Here is an 18044-nt window from a genome sequence, read left to right as displayed (position 1 = left end):
GGATCATAAAACCCTAACCAAGAATTGTTACAGAGAGTTTTAAAGGAAACATTTTTGTATAAACTAAGAATGCACCATGTTCAACTAAAAAAGATTTTGCTCTACCCAAAACCAAACCCCAATTTACATAAGTAAATCGGCTAAATCACAAAAACAGACTTGCACCTCCCTTTGTCCAGACTTCTAAAGTAACATGATTTTAAGGGTTCTGATTCAGGTGTGCCAGGTACTCATATTCTGCCTGTATCATCACAATCCCATTCTGAATTTAGAATTCAGTTCATTCCTAGTATACATGCAGAATAGCTGTTCCCCAGTTCCGTTTCTTCTGAATCCCCCAATTGGATTCACTTGATCAAGCTTCTGTACTGTACAACACAAAATGTAATCAACATAAACTGTAGGCCAACTAATAACCTCTGTACGGACTTGCATGGAATCATAGCGGCACTTCTAATCTGTTAAATGACTGCAGTTCAACCATCTGTAGGTAATTGGACAGTTTTACTATAGGTGGATCGGTTGGATATTCAAATTTCAGCCCACGTGGGAGCACCTTTAGGCCCTTTATTTGTCGATTTACATTTTTAAAGGAGAAGGAAAGCTACGGAGGCATTTTATTGCCAATAGATTAGCTGCAATAGTGCAAGGTGGAATGCTATATTTATTCTGTAGAATATTTTACCATACCTGAGTAAAAAGCTCTAGAAACTCTCTGTTTGTTTAGAATAGGAGCTGCAGTATTAATGTGGTGTGACATCACTTCCTGTCTGAGTCTCTCCCTGCTCTGGGCTCAGATTACAGTAGAGAAGGGAGGGGGGGAAGAGGAGCAAACTGAGCATGCTCTTGCCCAGGGCAATGAGGTTTAAGCTGAAGGCAGGAAGTCTGATAGAGAAGCCCATGTGTACACAATAGAAGGAAAGAAATGCAGTGTTTCTTTTGACAGGGGACTCAGAGCAACATTACTTTGGGGGTTTACTGGTATATTTAGATGGACCTTTCTGATAAGGCTTACTTAGTTTTAACCTTTCCTTCTCCTTTAAAACACTTATTAGAGGCTATCTGCTGTATACTAGGCCTTACAGCTGAACTAGGCTTTTTCAAATTGAAAATGATAGCAGCATAGGCAAGATAATGCTTACTCAGTCTGTATAGATTAAATCCACTGCAAATCAGAATGAACTTTAACAGTAAGCTAATCATATACAACAAGGATTCTAGAGGTCAGAATAAAATGTTACACTTTCAATCACAACTGAGTGAACTGTGAAACTGAGTTTTTATCATTAGCGTGCGATCAGTGGCATAAATTACATTTCCTATTTAACCCAGGCCTGAGGTCTTCCCACCAGTGGGCACACCAGTGATATTGTTTTTGCACTTTATATAAATCGTTAAAAACTTGATGTTGATTGTTTGGCACATATTGGTGCCCTGAGGGATTCTTTGTAACACTGAGTCTTGGTACAGATACATTTACTAATATCTGCCTGGGATCAGTTCTATTCTTTGCAGCTTTTTTGCAATAATATTCTTTGTTCAGCTCACCTAGAAAATAAATTCTATTATATATTCATTTACTTCTATATATTATTTAATAAGGTATATCCTTCCATTTGGGAGATTAGTGTTTCCATCTCAGCCCTATTCCTGTAATTTTAGAAAATCCTATTGCTTTTTGAACTATTTCAATTTATACAATGCATGGTGTCAATGACAGATGGTAAGTTTATTTGAAGATGACACTTAGGGGCCGATTCATGAAGCTCGAGTGAAGGATTCGAATGAAAAAAATTCGAATTTCGAAGTAGTTTTTTGGTACTTCGACCATCGAATTGGTTAAATTCGTTCGAATTCGAACGAAATCGAACGAAAAATCGTTCGACTATTCGACCATTCGATAGTCGAAGTACTTCCCCTTTAAAAAAAACTTCGACCCTTTACTTCGGCAGGTAAAACCTACCGAAGTCAATGTTAGCCTATGGGGAAGGTCCCCATAGGCTTGCTAAACTTTTTTTGATCGAAGGATTTTCCTTCGATCGTTGGATTAAAATCCTTCGAATCGTTCGATTCGAAGGATTTAATCGTTCGATCGAACGAAAAATCCTTCGATCGATCGATCGCAGGATTAGCGCTAAATCCTTCGACTTCGATATTCGAAGTCGAAGGATTTCAATTCGAGGGTCGAATTTCGAAGTATTTTTAACTTCGAAATTCGACCCTTAATGAATCTGCCCCATAATATTCTTTAATTCACACCATGGGGATATATACATGGTTTAAAGGATAGATAGAGATTGATCCACAATCAGTGCTTTTTGTCTTGCTTATGGTTAAAATGCATAGAAATTAATATAAAGCATGGTAGACCTGCCTAATTTCTGCACTCTGATTTCATAAGTATTCACTGTTCAAGTATTTCCTGCAATGTACGAAAAGGATAGAGAATTCTAGGATGCATAGGATGTGTGTTCACATTTACTGTAAGTCACTAGCAAAAGCAGCATTTTAATTCCAAAACAAATTGAAACGTATTTATTTGGCATCAACTGATACCATCAATTACTTTCCAACATTTCTTAATTTTTAGGTTATCACAATAGGAAAGCATGTTAAAGGATATCATTATATCATAGCAAATCTGGTAAGTATAATATATATTTCAGTTGTTTATTTAGCATATATGATGTCATTTTTATATTTTTTCATGAAATAGACAGTGGGGGATGTTGTCGTTTATTGTATATATAAATGAGTAGGTGCCGCCATATTGGTTCCAGAAATCAGACTGAAAAAAAACCTCTGTTGATAGCTATTATTACAGAAATCAAAATCGTCTTGTAAGAAGAATATTCAGGTTGATGTACAGGTATGGGACCTGTTATCCAGAATGATCAGAACCTGGGGTTTTCTAGACAATGGATCTTTCTGTAATTTGGATCTTCATACCTTAAGTCTACTAGAAAATCATGTAAACATTAAATGGATTCTGTCATAATTTTCATGATGTATTTTTTATTTCTAAATTACACGGTTTACACTGCAAATAATTCACTCTACAATATAAAATGTAATTCCTGAACCAGCAAGTGTATTTTTTTTTTAATTTGTAATATTAGAGTGTAGGCGCCATCTCAGGTCATTTTGCCTGATCATGTGCTTTCAGAAAGAGCCAGCACTTTAGGATGGAACTGCTTTCTGGCAGGCTGTTGTTTCTCCTACTCAACGTAACTGATTGTGACCTGAATTTTACTACTGAGTGCTACCGGGCAGCTGTTATCTTGTGTAAGGGAGCTGTTATCTGGTTACCTTCCCATTGTTCTTTTGTTTGGCTGCTGGGGGGGGAGGGGGTGATATCACTCCAACTTGCAGTACAGCAATATGTGTCATGTGTACAGCACATGACTGGGAGCAGCTGGGAGACTGACAATATGTCTAGCCCTGTGTCAGATTTCAAAATTAAAGGGATATTGTCATGGGAAAACATGTTTTTTTTCAAAATGCATCAGTTAATAGTGCTGCTCTGGCAGAATTCTACACTAAAATCCATTTTTCAAAAGAGCAAACAGATTTTGTTATATTCAATTTTGAAATCTGACATGGGGCTAGACATATTGTCAATTTCCCAGCTGCCCCCAGTCATGTGACTTGTGCTCTGATAAACTTCAATCACTCTTTACTGCTGTACTACAAGATTGAGTGATATCACCCTCTCAGCAGCCGAACAACAGAACAATGGGAAGGTAACGAGATAACAGCTCCCTAACACAAGATAACAGCTGCCTGGTAGATCTAAGAACAGCACTCAATAGTAAAAGCCAAGTCCCACTGAGACTGATTCAGTTACATTTAAGTAGGATCAATAACAGCCTGCCAGAAAGTAATTCCAGTGCAGGCCCAAGTCACATGACTGGGGCAGCTGGGAAACTGACAAAATGTCTAGCCCCAGATTTCAAAATTGAATTTAAAAAAAATCTTTTTGCTCTTTTGAGAAACAGATTTCACTGCAGAATTCTGCTAGAGCAGCACTAGTAACTAATGTGTTATGAAAAAAAAAAAAATTCCCATGACAGTGTCCCTTTAAATACACCCAATAGGATGGTTTTGCTTCTGATAAGGATTTATTATATCTTAGTTGGAATCAAATACAAGGTACTGTTTTATTACTACAGAGAAAAGGGAAATCAATTTTAAAAATGTGGATAAAATGGACTCTATGGGAGACAGCTTTTCCATAATTTGGAACTTTCTGGTTAAAGGATCCCATACCTGTAGTAAGACAGATTTCCACAACCTATAAATATGTGTAATGCTGCATGATTCTTGGTTTATGCAATGAAATGCAAAGCTTTTTATGTAGCTTGTTGCATTGCAACTCAATTTCCATACATTGTCTACTAGGCATGCAACAGTTATCCTTTATTATGTAAGGAAATCTGAGTAGGTGCGTGGGTCAGTGCAAACGAATCAGGAGAAATATATAGCCTGTTTGACACTTATGATATTTGCACACTGAAAAGCTTGGGACAGGCATATATCACAGTAATGGCAGTGATCTTGCCATAATTAAATGGTAAGGTGATATTTATATTCGAGACAGGTCTGCCTTACTGCTATGTATTATCTAGGATATTATTAAGCAGCTGAGCATGATTCTTTATTGGCATTCAATACAGTTATTGGATATAACAAATATATATTCCCAAAGGGAGTATCCAAAAATTAAGGTGTTTGCTGCAATTTACCATGGTCAGTCTGTATATAGTGAATAAAATAGTGAATAAAGTACCCCCTATTGTAAAATGTAAGGATATTATAAGTCACCAAGGAGTTTCATGACCATATAAAAGCACGAGGCCGAACACCGAGGTTACTTCTAATATCCTCATATTTTCCAACAAGGGGTACTTTATTTATTATAATACACACGTTGTATTGAGGCATGTGACAAAAATGACATCACTACTCACCGTTAATAACTGATGACATCACTAGTCACCGTTTATAAGGATATAATTTACAAGATATTTCATGGCTTTTGTGTATTATATGATAATATTCTGCAGCGATTACTTCCAGGGGTGCTTCAAAAACTAAGACCAAGCTTACACATTCATAGGATCTTAGAAAGCCTCACTTTCATTAAGGGAAAATGTATTTCTCAGAGGAGCATCAAAAATAAATGTTTCATAAAAATTACAATTCTTACTCAGGGATTTACAGATGGAGATTTATCAAAAATTCAGTTTGGAGGGGCGAATGTTTCCGGATTTCAAATTGTGGACTATGACGATTCGTTAGTGGCAAAGTTTATACAGCGTTGGTCAACATTAGAGGAAAAAGAATACCCTGGTGCCCACACTACCACAATTAAGGTAACTGATAATATTATTATGGTACCAAGTCTTTGTATAATATTTTATTTATCCTGATGTCTGTGACTATACTTTATGGTTTAAGAAAAGACAATAAGGGGCCTATTAATAATGCCGTATAAAGCTAAATTTGTCAAAAAATGGTGTAAAAAAGGCTGTGTAAAATAAATAGCAAATTTATCAAGGTATTTTATTTTACGCCATGCAAAATTGCAGATTTGCTGCCATTATTTTACACTACTTTACACGACCTTTGTCGGTAAGTTCTGGTGGATGTTGCTCAAAGAAAAAACATGTAAAATAATTACACCATTTTACACGTTTTTTTACATGCTGATGCATAATTACTAATTATTATCCTTTTAAGACTTTGTGCTCATTAGGTGGTAATAATCATTTTTAAAAACCCAAAAATTTCATTCCAACTAACCAACAATCTGCTATCAAATCTGCCAAAATTTGTTCCAAAGACATATGGGGGAATGTAATATTTGTCGATAACGCAAAAATTGTTTGCAATTAGTAAAACCGCCGCGCATCAACACTATTCGGAAGCCCATTGACTCTAACTCTGGCTCGCGTCAAAATTGGTGCGAATTGACAATTGACGCGGGCGTCAAGATTCTCGTTTCGCTAATTTTTTGCCGAAGCTAAACTGGAGAAATTCGTCCATCGCTATTCGCAATTCTTCTCAATGCAAATAAATGTTCTCAAAGTGAGCAATTTTGTCTTGCAAACACTTTGCCCCTCACACAACAGTAGGATAACGATTGCGAATTTTATAGTTTGTGATAGTGTGCAATGTATTTAATAAAATTAAAAATATTCTTAATGAAAAAGTTATGTTTGCGTCAAAAGTTTACACCACCTTCAAGCCTAATGAATAAAATGACATTGCCACATGCAGATTTTTATTCGCAAATTTGTTCTCTCTGGGCATTTCGTAACATTTCTTCCAAAGGTTTTACTGGATTTGAGAGTGAGTTATGCCATATATTCCCCCTCCAACACCCTTCCTACCAGGAAATTTTAGCATAGCACCATGAATTCCAGGAAAACCCCTTATGCAGAAAAGTCAAGGTCTGCACTTGGTCCCTGGCTCTGAACCTTGTTAACCTGCTACAAGTTTCATGGGTCTATTCATATTTACACAATCAATGGTTGATGTTTTTTTTATTCAGAGAGTTTTTAAAATGATTTGTAATAATTTATTGGCTAGATAGTATTGTTTGTTCTTGATCTTTAGCAATGGGTTTCATGTCTTAAAGGAGAACTAAACTCTGAAAAAGAATATGGCAAAATTGACATTTTATATACTGAACTTATTGCACCAGCCTAAAGTTTCAGCTTGTCAATAGCAGCAATGATCCAGGACTTCAAACTTGTCACAGGGGGTCACCCTCTTGGAAAGTGTCTGTGACACTCACAGTGGGCTCTGAGCAGCTGTTGAGAAGCTAAACTTAGGGGTCGTCACTAATTATCCAGCAGAAAATGAGGTTGGTCTGTGATATAAGCTGATGTTACAGGGCTGATTATTAAATTCTGATGCTAGTTGCACTGGTTTCTGTGTTGCCATGTAGTAATTATCTGTATTAATTACTAATAAGCCTTTTATTGTGACATTTCTATTCTATGTGTACTATATTGTGAGTGGGTCCCTAAGTGACAGCAGCACAGAGCATGTGCAGAAAAGAAGATGGGGAGCTACTGGGGCATCTTTGGAGGCACAGATCTTTACTGCTAAAGGGCTGTAGTTGCCTTGGGCTGGTACAGAAGCCCAAACATATTGTACAACATTTCTAGCTACTTCTTGCTTAGGCTTTAGTTCTCCTTCTTTAAAATGGGAAAATATGTTATTATTAGTATAAAATCCTTGGGGTGGCCTTAATTTGATTAATTTGTTTGTAAATTGCTGTGGAACCTATTTTCTGTTGTTCTTTATCCTTTAAAATCTGAGCAATTGTCTTAATCTGTTCTGCAATACATTTAGGTTCTGTCTAATACAATGTCACTGCATTGTAAGTGCTTGAGAATGAAGCATGAACACATTGTCCTTGTTTGTCAGTCTGCGTGTAATGGATTTCTTGCTAAGTTCTCCATATCTCTGTTAAAAGGCTAAAATAGAATATGACTAGTGATGGGCGAATTTCTCCCGTTTTGCAAAACCGTAAAAAAAGTGAAATCGTAAAGTTCATGAAAAAAACGTGAAATTTGATTTTTTCACAAAAAAACGTAAAATTCGAACGTTTTCACGAAAAAATAGTGCAATTCAAATGTATTCACACAAAAAACGAACAATTCGAAAGTTTTCACAAAAAATTCGAGCAATTCAAACGTTTTCACAAAAAAATCGTGCAATTCGAACCTTTTCACAAAAAAATCTATCAATTCGAACGTTTTCACAAAAAAAACGTGAAAATCGGAAATTGACGCTGGTGAATATTTACACGTCTCTGCAGTTGCAGGCACTGTGTTGACCTGGGTACAGAAACGACTTGTCTTCACTCCAAAATCCACTTCATGTGTCTGCACCTACAATGACCCAGTGCCTGTCAGTGCAGAGACACATATATGAGACGACTGGCTGTTTCTTATTAGCCTTAGAGTGTAAATCCACGGGGGATATTTACCAAACTCGGAATGCCAAAAAACCCAAAAAATCTTTAGATTACATTTTTAGAGAACAAAAAAACTGTTTTTTCAGGATTTATTCTACCCCAAGGATGGGAAAAGTCTAACTCTAAATTCGACCTCTCAGACCTGCCGAGATTGTATATAGTGTAAATCAATGGAAGACGTCCCAAAGATATTTTGATCTGTGCTGGGTTTCGTTCAATAATCCGAAGTTCTTGTGGTTTCCAGAAAAAATAAAAAAAAATCGGGTGGAAAATTCTGAAAAATTTGCACAGCTCACGATTTTTATTGGATTTTTTCCCGCCAACAAAATTTTCGAGAGAATGTATTAATAAATACAAAATAAATACAGAATAAATAAAAATTAAAAAACTGTGCAGATTTGGTCGGAGTTCTTTTCAGAAAATATTGAGATAAATTCAGACTTGAAATGGGCCTCCCTGTGTGTGAGTGAGACTGTACAGCAGGCCCGGACTGGCAATCTGTCTGTTCAGGCATTTGCCCGAGGGGCCGCTTTATGTTTCTTCAAGTGGGCCGCTCTCTCCTGATCCTAATTAGTACGCACCTGTGACAGAGGGGTTCTGTGACCATATAAAGGCACAAGGCTGCAGGCTGAGTTATACAAGGAACTCTGAGTATCACTCATGTATTATAAGGGATAATGTACCCCCTACTGTAAATGATAAGGATATTAGAAGTCACTGAGGGGCTCCGTGACCATATAAAGGTACAAGGCTGCAGAATCTTCAAGATGGTTTTCATTAATTACACTTAAGTGAGAAACGTAATTGTTTGCAGTTTTACCCCAATATATGAGTGGATGAGTACAAGACCATTGCATGTTTACATGTGGGCTGCTTTGATTTTTTTGCCCGGGCTGCTTTTTACACCCAGTCCAGCCCTGTGTGTGAGTCTGTGCAAGTGTGTATGTGAGTAGGTGTATGTGTGTGGGTAAGACAAGGTGTATGAGTGTTAATTAATAACATTCATCTGTTGGATGCCCATATGTGTCTGCTGATGGCAATGGATTGCTTGCATATTGGTTAAAGATGGTTACAGTGGCTCAGACTTATAAGTCAAGATAAGCTTATACCCCCCCCCCCCCCACACACTATCATATAATTTTCTCTGCACAGTATTTTTTTCCCACTAGGCTAATTAGCCCCATAACTATTTCAGCTGTCCACTTTCAAGTGTATTAACTCTAAGGGGCAGATTTATTAAGAGTTGAATAGTAAATTCACATTTGAATTTTAATCCCCCAATTTGAATGTAAATTTGAATGTGAGAGTTATCACAACTCAACCGGGGAAACAGTTCTATAATTGACATTCCTAAACTATTTTAGTACTTAAAGTGAAAAAAATGCAGAAAAAAATGGCAAGTTTTAGTGCCATATGGTAACTAAGTGCTAAACGTTTCCAGAATGAATGTGATTCATGCAGGAAAAATATTTGTGCATTGAAGCATCAAGATTCAGTCAATACATTCATGACAGATTCGTTTTTTAAATTGTCATCTACTTTTAATCAGTTTGCGAGTACATGATGGAGTGCGTTCTATTTTAGTATATTTCATTTTATAGCAGCCAGCAGTGTGAATCGGTCCTGAAACCCAGAGATAATGATGCAGGTTTGAAAGAGAAAATATACCCAATATACACATTTCTCTCCTGCAAACTGTTTGTTTTGTATCTTCTTATACCCTGATACACAAAAGAAATGTAAGTTATTTGTAGAGGAAAGAGATCAGCCCTGAAATAATGTTCCCTTAGAGTTCCCAAAACACACTGGTCTGACCCAGTAATGCCAATTAGATTTCATCATAAAAGAAGACTGCCGATGTTATAGTTTATAATGGAATGATTCGAGATTAACCAAATTGGCCTGATTCTTTTTTCCAGAAAATTTGTGAAACCATGGAAAAATTTGTGAAATGGCAAACGTATTGAAATCAATATGGGCGATTTCCTCATCACAAAAAAATATTAAATTCAGGAACCAATTAACAAGTCTGTGTATTTTTGGAGTAGGAAGGAATTCGTTACAGATAGGGGCACATTTACTTAGGGTTAATTAACCCTCGATATTGGACCAGCGAAGTAAAATCCTTCGACTTCGAATATCGAAGTCGAAGGATTTACTGCATTTTGTACGATCGAAGGAAAAATCATTCGAACGATTAAATCCTTTGGTCGAAGTTTTTTTTTAAAGAGACAGTACTTCGACTATCGAATGGTCAAATAGTCGAACGATTTTTAGTTCGAAACGTTCGAGTCGTAGTCGAAGTAGCCAAAAAAAATACTTAGAAATTCGAACTATTTTTTTATTCTAATAAATGGCACCAAAAAGGCTTTGGTGACGTCACTTTAGCCTTTTTGGCACCATTTCTGTCTTTTAAACTATGGGGGAAGCACGATCCGTTTGTAATGTCTTGAGAAAGGCCCAGAATGGGACCGAAACGTCGACAATAAATTTTATTTTCTAAACTGCATTATGAAGCCCTGGAGTGCGTCAATCTTGGGGAACTACTATATATATATATATATATATATATATATATATATATATATCTACATCTATAATTTGTATATAATTTGTCGGTCTTTTTATGTGTTTGAGGATCTAGGCTTCTCATTCACTTAAAAGCAAGAGAGCCTTGAGTAAAAATGAACAAATCGCCTTGATTTGTATTGATTCTACTGACACAAATCAAATCAATCTAGGTTGAATTGGTAAGTGTAAATCAATATAAATCAAAATGCACATAAAAAAGTATATTAAACCTGACAAATCAACCTGAAAGATACTGTGTCATAAATTGACAGCGTTTTGAAAATTCAGTTTATCCACATCTATTCCAGTTTCTTTCCCAATGTGTTATGGCACCAGCACACAAGCACAGGCCTGAGTTTTTGGGCATTATTAATTGAAAATGGCAATAAAGGGGCCTGTACGATGGTTGAAAGCGTATCTAGGACCAAATCTCATTTTAAAATGGTCTACCAGTTTAAGAACCTCTTTCTAGAGAGCACTGTCCATATATTGTTGAATAAAATAAGGATGTTTCTTAAAATCTAAATCTTATTCGTTGGTGAATTCAACCATGTCCATGAAAGCTTGCTATAGTGCATTACTGTTATTATTTCTTCTCTTTAGAGCAACACATACGGCACATCCCCCTCATGAATAAATGTAAGACAATAGGCAAATACATTTGCTCTCTCTGCCGAACACGTTGTCTATTTATCTACATCTGTATAAAGATGCTATTAAAGTAAAATGTACTAATCATTGCTGCCATATCAGCTTGTGTCTCTCAAATACCATCAGTGTCGCTCTGATAACAAAAAAAAACAACTATTATTTGGTGTGGAAACATAAAAAATAATCACAATCATAATCTTTTTTACTGTGCAAAATGTTGTGTTGTGTCTGCTAGGTGTCGTTGTTGTTGTTGTCTTTTGAGTCAAACTAAAATACTGAGTTTGGGAATGTTGTTTTAAAGTAGAAGGAAAGGCGTTGTGCCCTTGGGGGTGCTAAATGTTAGGCATCCCCAAGTGATTGTATTGACTTACCTGAAACCCCGGGTCAGTGCTCCTATCAGCAGAGAACTGCACTGACCCCGGGTTATATCAGTGAGCACCATGGAACACTTCTCTTTCATCTTCCTCCTTCTCCGCGCAGATGCGCATGTGCAGTAGAACGAAAAGCCGAACTTTAACTAAAAAGTCGAATATTTCATTCAACTGCGCATGCGTTTCCCCTGGGAAATTTGAAGAAAGAAGAACCCGGAAGTGGATCACACATATAGGGTCTATTATGCAGAATGCTTGGGGCCCTGGTTTGTTTTGGATATTGGATCTTTCCTTAATTTGGATCACCAAATTATTTCTTAAAACCACTTCAACCAAACCCCGTGCACTGTTTTACCGTATTTATCAATATTTAAATCTAGTGTGGGAAAAGACTTGATAAAATCATGGCTTTGATGCCCGAGAACTTAGTTTTGTTTTTTCGGATTATCCCCAAAAACCACACATTTTTTGGATTATTGTACGAAACCCAGCGCAGATCAGGATATCTTCCAGTTGTAAACAGGACATCTGACATTGAATTCTACATGATCTGGGCAGGTTTGAGATGGAATACTTTTTTACTTTTACCAACCTCGGGGTTTAATGATGCTCGAAAAATTTGAGATTTTTTTTCTACAATAAATGCCTTTTTTCCTCTTTAAAACTCTGACCAGAAAAAATCAGAGTAAATAACCCCCTTAAACAGGAAATTAATCCAATAGGATTGGTTTGCCACCAATATGGATTTATAGTGCTAAATTACCCTCAAGTACAAGGTCAGAGCTTTCTGGATAATAGGATTCTGGAAAAAGGGATCCCATGCCTTTATATGATGTATTTTTGTAACCACAATTTCTTCCCAGAGATTGTTTTCCTCTATTCTGTAAGTGCTGTACTTTGGTCTGCACTGCCATGTAGTGATGGGTGAATCTGTCCTGTTTCGATTCGCCGAAAAATTTGCGAAACAAGGCTTTGATGTCAATGGGCCTCTAAATTATTTTGACACTCAACAATTGTTACATGAGAGCCAATTTTTATACGTGGGACTATTTTGTCCAAATGTATTAAGGTTAATGGGCATCATAATAATTTTGCCGCTCACCAATTTTTTCATATTGAGGCAAACGTTTCGCCCTGAATCCATGCCTGGCAAAAAAATACGCCCATCATTGCTTTGATGTACATATTTATAGCACTGCTGATCTTGCCTGCCCTCTTATACCTAAACATGATTCTTTACAAGGTCCTTTGTGCAGAGCCAAGGGCATTTACCCCTGCTTGAACCCTTCTAAAGAAAGCTGTGGAAAGAAAAGATAAAATAAGACTAAATCAAACTCTAGACTCTATCCTGAAGCTTGTGTTCTCCTTGCATCCCAAGTAGCCAATAAAAAAATGTTGCTGTGTTTCTGCATTGTGCTGTAACTAGCATTGTCAGCTCTCCAAGTGTCCTGTAAATCATCATTAGAAGTGATGGAGTCAGACTAATGCACGTCATACAGTGAGTAAGAGAGAAAGACATTCACATTTAGGCCATTTTATTTTTCTCTCACAACACCATTTGCTGTGCACCGAAATTGCATTCAGTACTAAGGGAACTGTGAAATTGCATTTTCAGTTCTAACAAAAGTGCCGGCTCATCTTTTTACATTTAACATAATTTTTTTAAATTTTTGAAAATGATTTTTTTTTTCTATGTAATAATAAAACAGTATCTTGTAGTTGATCCCAACTATGATATTAATTCTTATTAGAGGCGAAACCATCCTATTACGTTTATTTAATGGTTATCCAAATTACAGCAAGATCCTTTATCCATAAAACCCCAGATCCAGAAAGAACACTCAGGACCTAGGGCGTTCTGGATAAGGGATCTTTCTGTAATTTAAATCTCCATCTCTTAAGTCTGCTAAAAATATTTAGGATTGTTTTGCCTCCGATAAGGATTAATTATGTCTTAGCTGGGATCAAGTACAAGATACTTTATTACATTTTAATTATTTGATTAAAATAGAGGCTATGGGAGAAGGCCTTACTATAATTTGGAGCCTTTTGGATAAGGGGTTTATAGATAACATGTCCTATACCTGTATATGATAGTGATGGGTGAATAAATTCGGCAGGCGCGAATTTGGGGTGAATTTTCGCGAAACTCCTGCAAAATTCACCAGCTTCAAAATTTGGTCGCAGGTCGTAAAAATTGTTCGGCTCAAAACTGTTACGCGTCAACACTATTCGGACTGCCATAAACTTTAACGCCGGCATCAAGCGGTGACGCGAATGGACATGGGCGTCAAAATTTGAGTTTCGCAAGTTTTGGGACCATTTTTCAGCGAATCGAAACGGGAGAAATTCGCTGATCACTAGTATATGTTTTTAAAACCTATTATCACAAATAAAGCCAAATCTAAGTAATCTACACAAACTCAGGGAAAACATAACACTTGAGTGAATAATCTCACACGAGAATGTGCAGTTTAATCAATTTACTCTGCTCAGAAACAACATCAGCTGCTTGAGGTTTAACTCTTTCTGCTGTTTCCAGTACACCTCAGCACTGACATTTGATGCTGTCCAAGTAATGACAGAAGCTTTCCGGAATCTGCGCAAGCAGAGAATAGAAATTTCAAGAAGAGGGAATGCTGGAGATTGTCTTGCCAATCCTGCGGTTCCGTGGGGACACGGGGTGGAAATTGAAAGAGCATTAAAGCAGGTAATTGTCTCACAGGCACCCATACAGTGTCATGCAATTGATTTTGATAGATGCAGTATCCAATGTGCCAAGTCCTCAGAATTACTGATGGAGAATTATTCTTTAAATAATCACATACCGAGCTTGTCTTTTTTTGAATAGGTCCAGGTGGAAGGTCTGAGTGGAAACATAAAATTTGATCAGAATGGTAAAAGAGTCAATTATACAATCAACATTATGGAGCTAAAAAGCAATGGGCCTCGCAAGGTACATTACAACTTCATCTTTGTATTTCAAAATACAAAGTGCTCTCCAAAATAAAATTATAATTAAGTCAAACAAGGTGCTTGTAGGGCTTGCTTCAAAAGGTAAAATGAATTAAAATAAGTTGCAATGGTGTTTTCTTCAACCAATAAAAATCAGCAAGTGGCTTCTCCATTTTCTGGTGGGATTGGCAATTTACAAAATTCCTGATTTCAAAACAGCATATCAATATATGCTTTTTCTGGTAAAACATTAAAAAGCAGTGACAGCGCCCACAGTGTAATTTGCCTTTATTTTTAAAGGTTTTAAAACTTATCGCACGTACATAAGTCACACTTCTGAGCGTATATCAAACAATTCAGCCTTATAGTGCAGATCATGGAGATGAACCTTTGCATTACAAAGAGATGGGTTCTGCCGGCATCTCCTTCTCCCTTGTGTTCCACCTGTACATCCACCCACTGCTAAAACCGGAAGTGATGTCACAATGATGTCTGTGCATAGATTTTCTATGGTTCAAGACACACACGGATTAGTGCTGTAACACTTTGGTGACTGCACTTAATATTAACAATATTGCACTAGGTTCTGTTATTTGTTTTTTTTTGTGATCCAGTGGAGGTGAACTGTGAAAAAGATCGACAAAGGAAAAACTTCTGCTCCCCATAGTAGTGAAACCAAGGAAAAATGTCAGCTCACCAAAATGAAAAAGACAGAAGTCAAAAACAAAATAAATTAAGAGCACAGCATACAGGCAACTTGCAAAGAGCAATAAAGTGTTACCAAAGTGTTTTATTCATTTGAAATCATTGATTTGCTCTGATCTCATTATTGAATGTTAGCGTTTATAGCAAACATAAAAATCCTTGAAGAATATCCATGAGAAATCTATGTTGCCGCTTGTCTACATAACATTCTATTCGTCGCTTTCATTTGGCAGATTGGTTACTGGAGTGAAGTCGACAAAATGGTCGTTACTATTACCGATATTTTGTCTGCAAATGATTCAATGGGTCTTGAAAACAAAACAGTTGTTGTAACTACGATATTGGTAAGGTGCTGCTTTTTTTGCCTTCATTTGATGATATATGTTGTTATTATTTGAAACGGCACCACCTAAGCCTACTTTGGCAGCTGCTGGATGCTGACAGTTGTAGACCTCTTTTATGTACATGTGAGATATTAATATGCTGGATGTCTTATTCATTTCATACTGATTTTTAAAGAAGAAGCAAAGCTTTGGAGGCAATTCATTGCCAATAGATGAGCCACAATAGGGCCAGCTATAACACTTTATTTATTATGCCGCATGCTTTACCATACCTGAGTAAACAGCTCTAGAAGTTCTCTGTTTGTTTAGGATAGCAGCTGCCATATTAGCTTGGTGTGACATCACTTCCTGAGTCTCTCCCTGCTAACTTGTAGCTCTGGGCTCAGATTACAGCAGGGAGGGGATAAACAAGAGGAGGAGAGGGAGAGAAGAGCAAACTGAGCATGCTCAAGCCCTAGCCCTGGAGGTTTAAGCTGAAAACAGGAAGTCTGATACAGAAGCCCATGTGTACAAAATAGAAGGAAAGAAATGCTGTGTTTATTTTGACAGAGGACTCAGAGCAGCATTACTTTGAGGGTTTACTTGTGTATTTATATAGACCCTTTCTGATAAAGCTTACTTAATTTTAGCCTTTCTTCTCCTTTAACTTTTTTTTAGCCTTATGTTCCCCTGGACATTATTTCATTTTTCATTTTTTTCCAGTTGGATTACTGGTTGTATGTAGGACACTGTTTTTCTTAATGGGCACACCAGTGGCAATAATTACTTTTCTGAATATTATTCTCTCTCTTCATGATTTGCATGATCAAGCACTTGAATTTTTGACAGGTACTGGTGCTGCTAAATGGCAGCACTTAGCATTAACGCCGCAGCAAGAATGACTGAACACTAAATATTTTACTGACAGTCAGGAAAGTTTTCACAAGTGGGAGCAATGGGAGCCAGTAAATAATTCTGAAATTCTGGAAAAAACAAGGACTATAAAACACTGTTTTTGTTTTGTTTTTTTTAATGTGTTTTATTTATGTGAATTAACAAATTGGGTTATTTTTAGGAATCTCCATATGTGATGTTTAAGAAAAATGCTGACCAGTTTGAAGGAAATGATCGCTATGAAGGATACTGTGTTGATTTGGCAGCTGAAATTGCTAGGCATTGTGGCTTTAAATACAAATTAACAATTGTTGCTGATGGCAAGTATGGAGCCAGAGATGCAGAAACAAAAATCTGGAATGGAATGGTTGGAGAATTAGTATATGGGGTAAGTGTGCATTGCATATATTACTAATACACTTCCCCACTTAAATTGAATGAACAAACTAATAGCATCTTATTAGCTGCCAAAAGTGCAGAAGTCCTTTACTCAGTGGGACTCAAGTATAAAGTGCACACTAGTATATTATTATGCAATCAAATAGTATCACCCACTAAACCCTTTATACAAAATTAATCCAGCATTAAAGGGGAAGTTCACCTTCCAAACACTTTTTTCAGTTCAGTTGTTTTCACCCTGTTCCGCAGAAATAAACACTTTTTTCAATGACTTTCCATTATTTATTTTTTACTGTTTTTCCAAAATCCAAGTTTAAAGTTGAATGTTCGTGTCTCTGGTTGAGTCTGACAGCTCAGTAATTCAGGCGCAGACTCTAAACTGTTACAATTTTGCAACATTTAGTTGATACATTTCTCAGCAGCATCTCTGGAGTATTAGCAACTATTGTATCAATTCTAACAGCTGCCTGTAATGAAACCCAGGGATTCTGCTCAGCAGGTACAAAGATAAGAAATGTATCCACTAAATGTATCAATTTAGAACAGTTTACAGGGTCAGTGACCCCCCCCCCTCCCAGGGCTGCTTTAGAAGGTGAAAAATTACACTTTACACTTTAATATTGGAAAAATGGTGACACATAGAAAAAAGAAAATAATTTTGAAAAAGTCGTTATTTCTGGTGATCTATCTGAAAACAACTAGTTCTTTGAAGGTGAACAACCCCTTTAACATCAATGGCATGCACCATTTACTTACTCATGTGCGTTGCAAACTTTTCAACACTTTGGGGCAGATTTATGAACATGTGAGATTAGAATGTATATATGAATTGACAAAGGTTAAGAGCTGACCATTTTTCTGTCATGAGTTCTAATCTCACATTATTCTAAATCTGCCCTTAATGATTCTATCTTCCTTACTATCAACAAACTTTGTAATTTAACAAACACACACAGAAATTGTGAAAATAATGCAGTGGAATATACAGATATGAGATCTATTGTTTGGAATGCTTGGAACCTGGGGTTTCCTAATAACAGTGTTTCCATAATTTGAGGCACCTTTAGAATCAGTAAATCAGATTTACTCTTTCCCTATATTTTTCCCTACATTTAGTCTGATGTCCTTTCTAAGAAGCTAAAACATCACTGCCTCCTGCTCCAATGCAATGAAATCAATCAG

General features: G+C 36.6%; 1 protein-coding gene across 5 annotated transcripts in view; it reads left to right on the top strand.

Moving 5' to 3' along the window:
- Positions 1-18044, top strand: part of gria2.S (glutamate receptor, ionotropic, AMPA 2 S homeolog) — a 112900-nt gene that overhangs the window by 75997 nt on the left and 18859 nt on the right. For all 5 annotated transcript variants that reach the window (XM_041572465.1, XM_041572452.1, XM_041572469.1 and 2 more), the window contains 6 exon segments: positions 2591-2644; positions 5214-5375; positions 14129-14296; positions 14438-14542; positions 15480-15590; positions 16645-16851. In XM_041572465.1, the coding sequence (XP_041428399.1) occupies positions 2591-2644; positions 5214-5375; positions 14129-14296; positions 14438-14542; positions 15480-15590; positions 16645-16851 (807 nt within the window).

Source organism: Xenopus laevis, chromosome 1S, assembly GCF_017654675.1.
Source record: "Xenopus laevis strain J_2021 chromosome 1S, Xenopus_laevis_v10.1, whole genome shotgun sequence".
Lineage (NCBI taxonomy): Eukaryota > Metazoa > Chordata > Amphibia > Anura > Pipidae > Xenopus > Xenopus laevis.
This window is presented reverse-complemented; position numbering and strand designations above follow the sequence as displayed.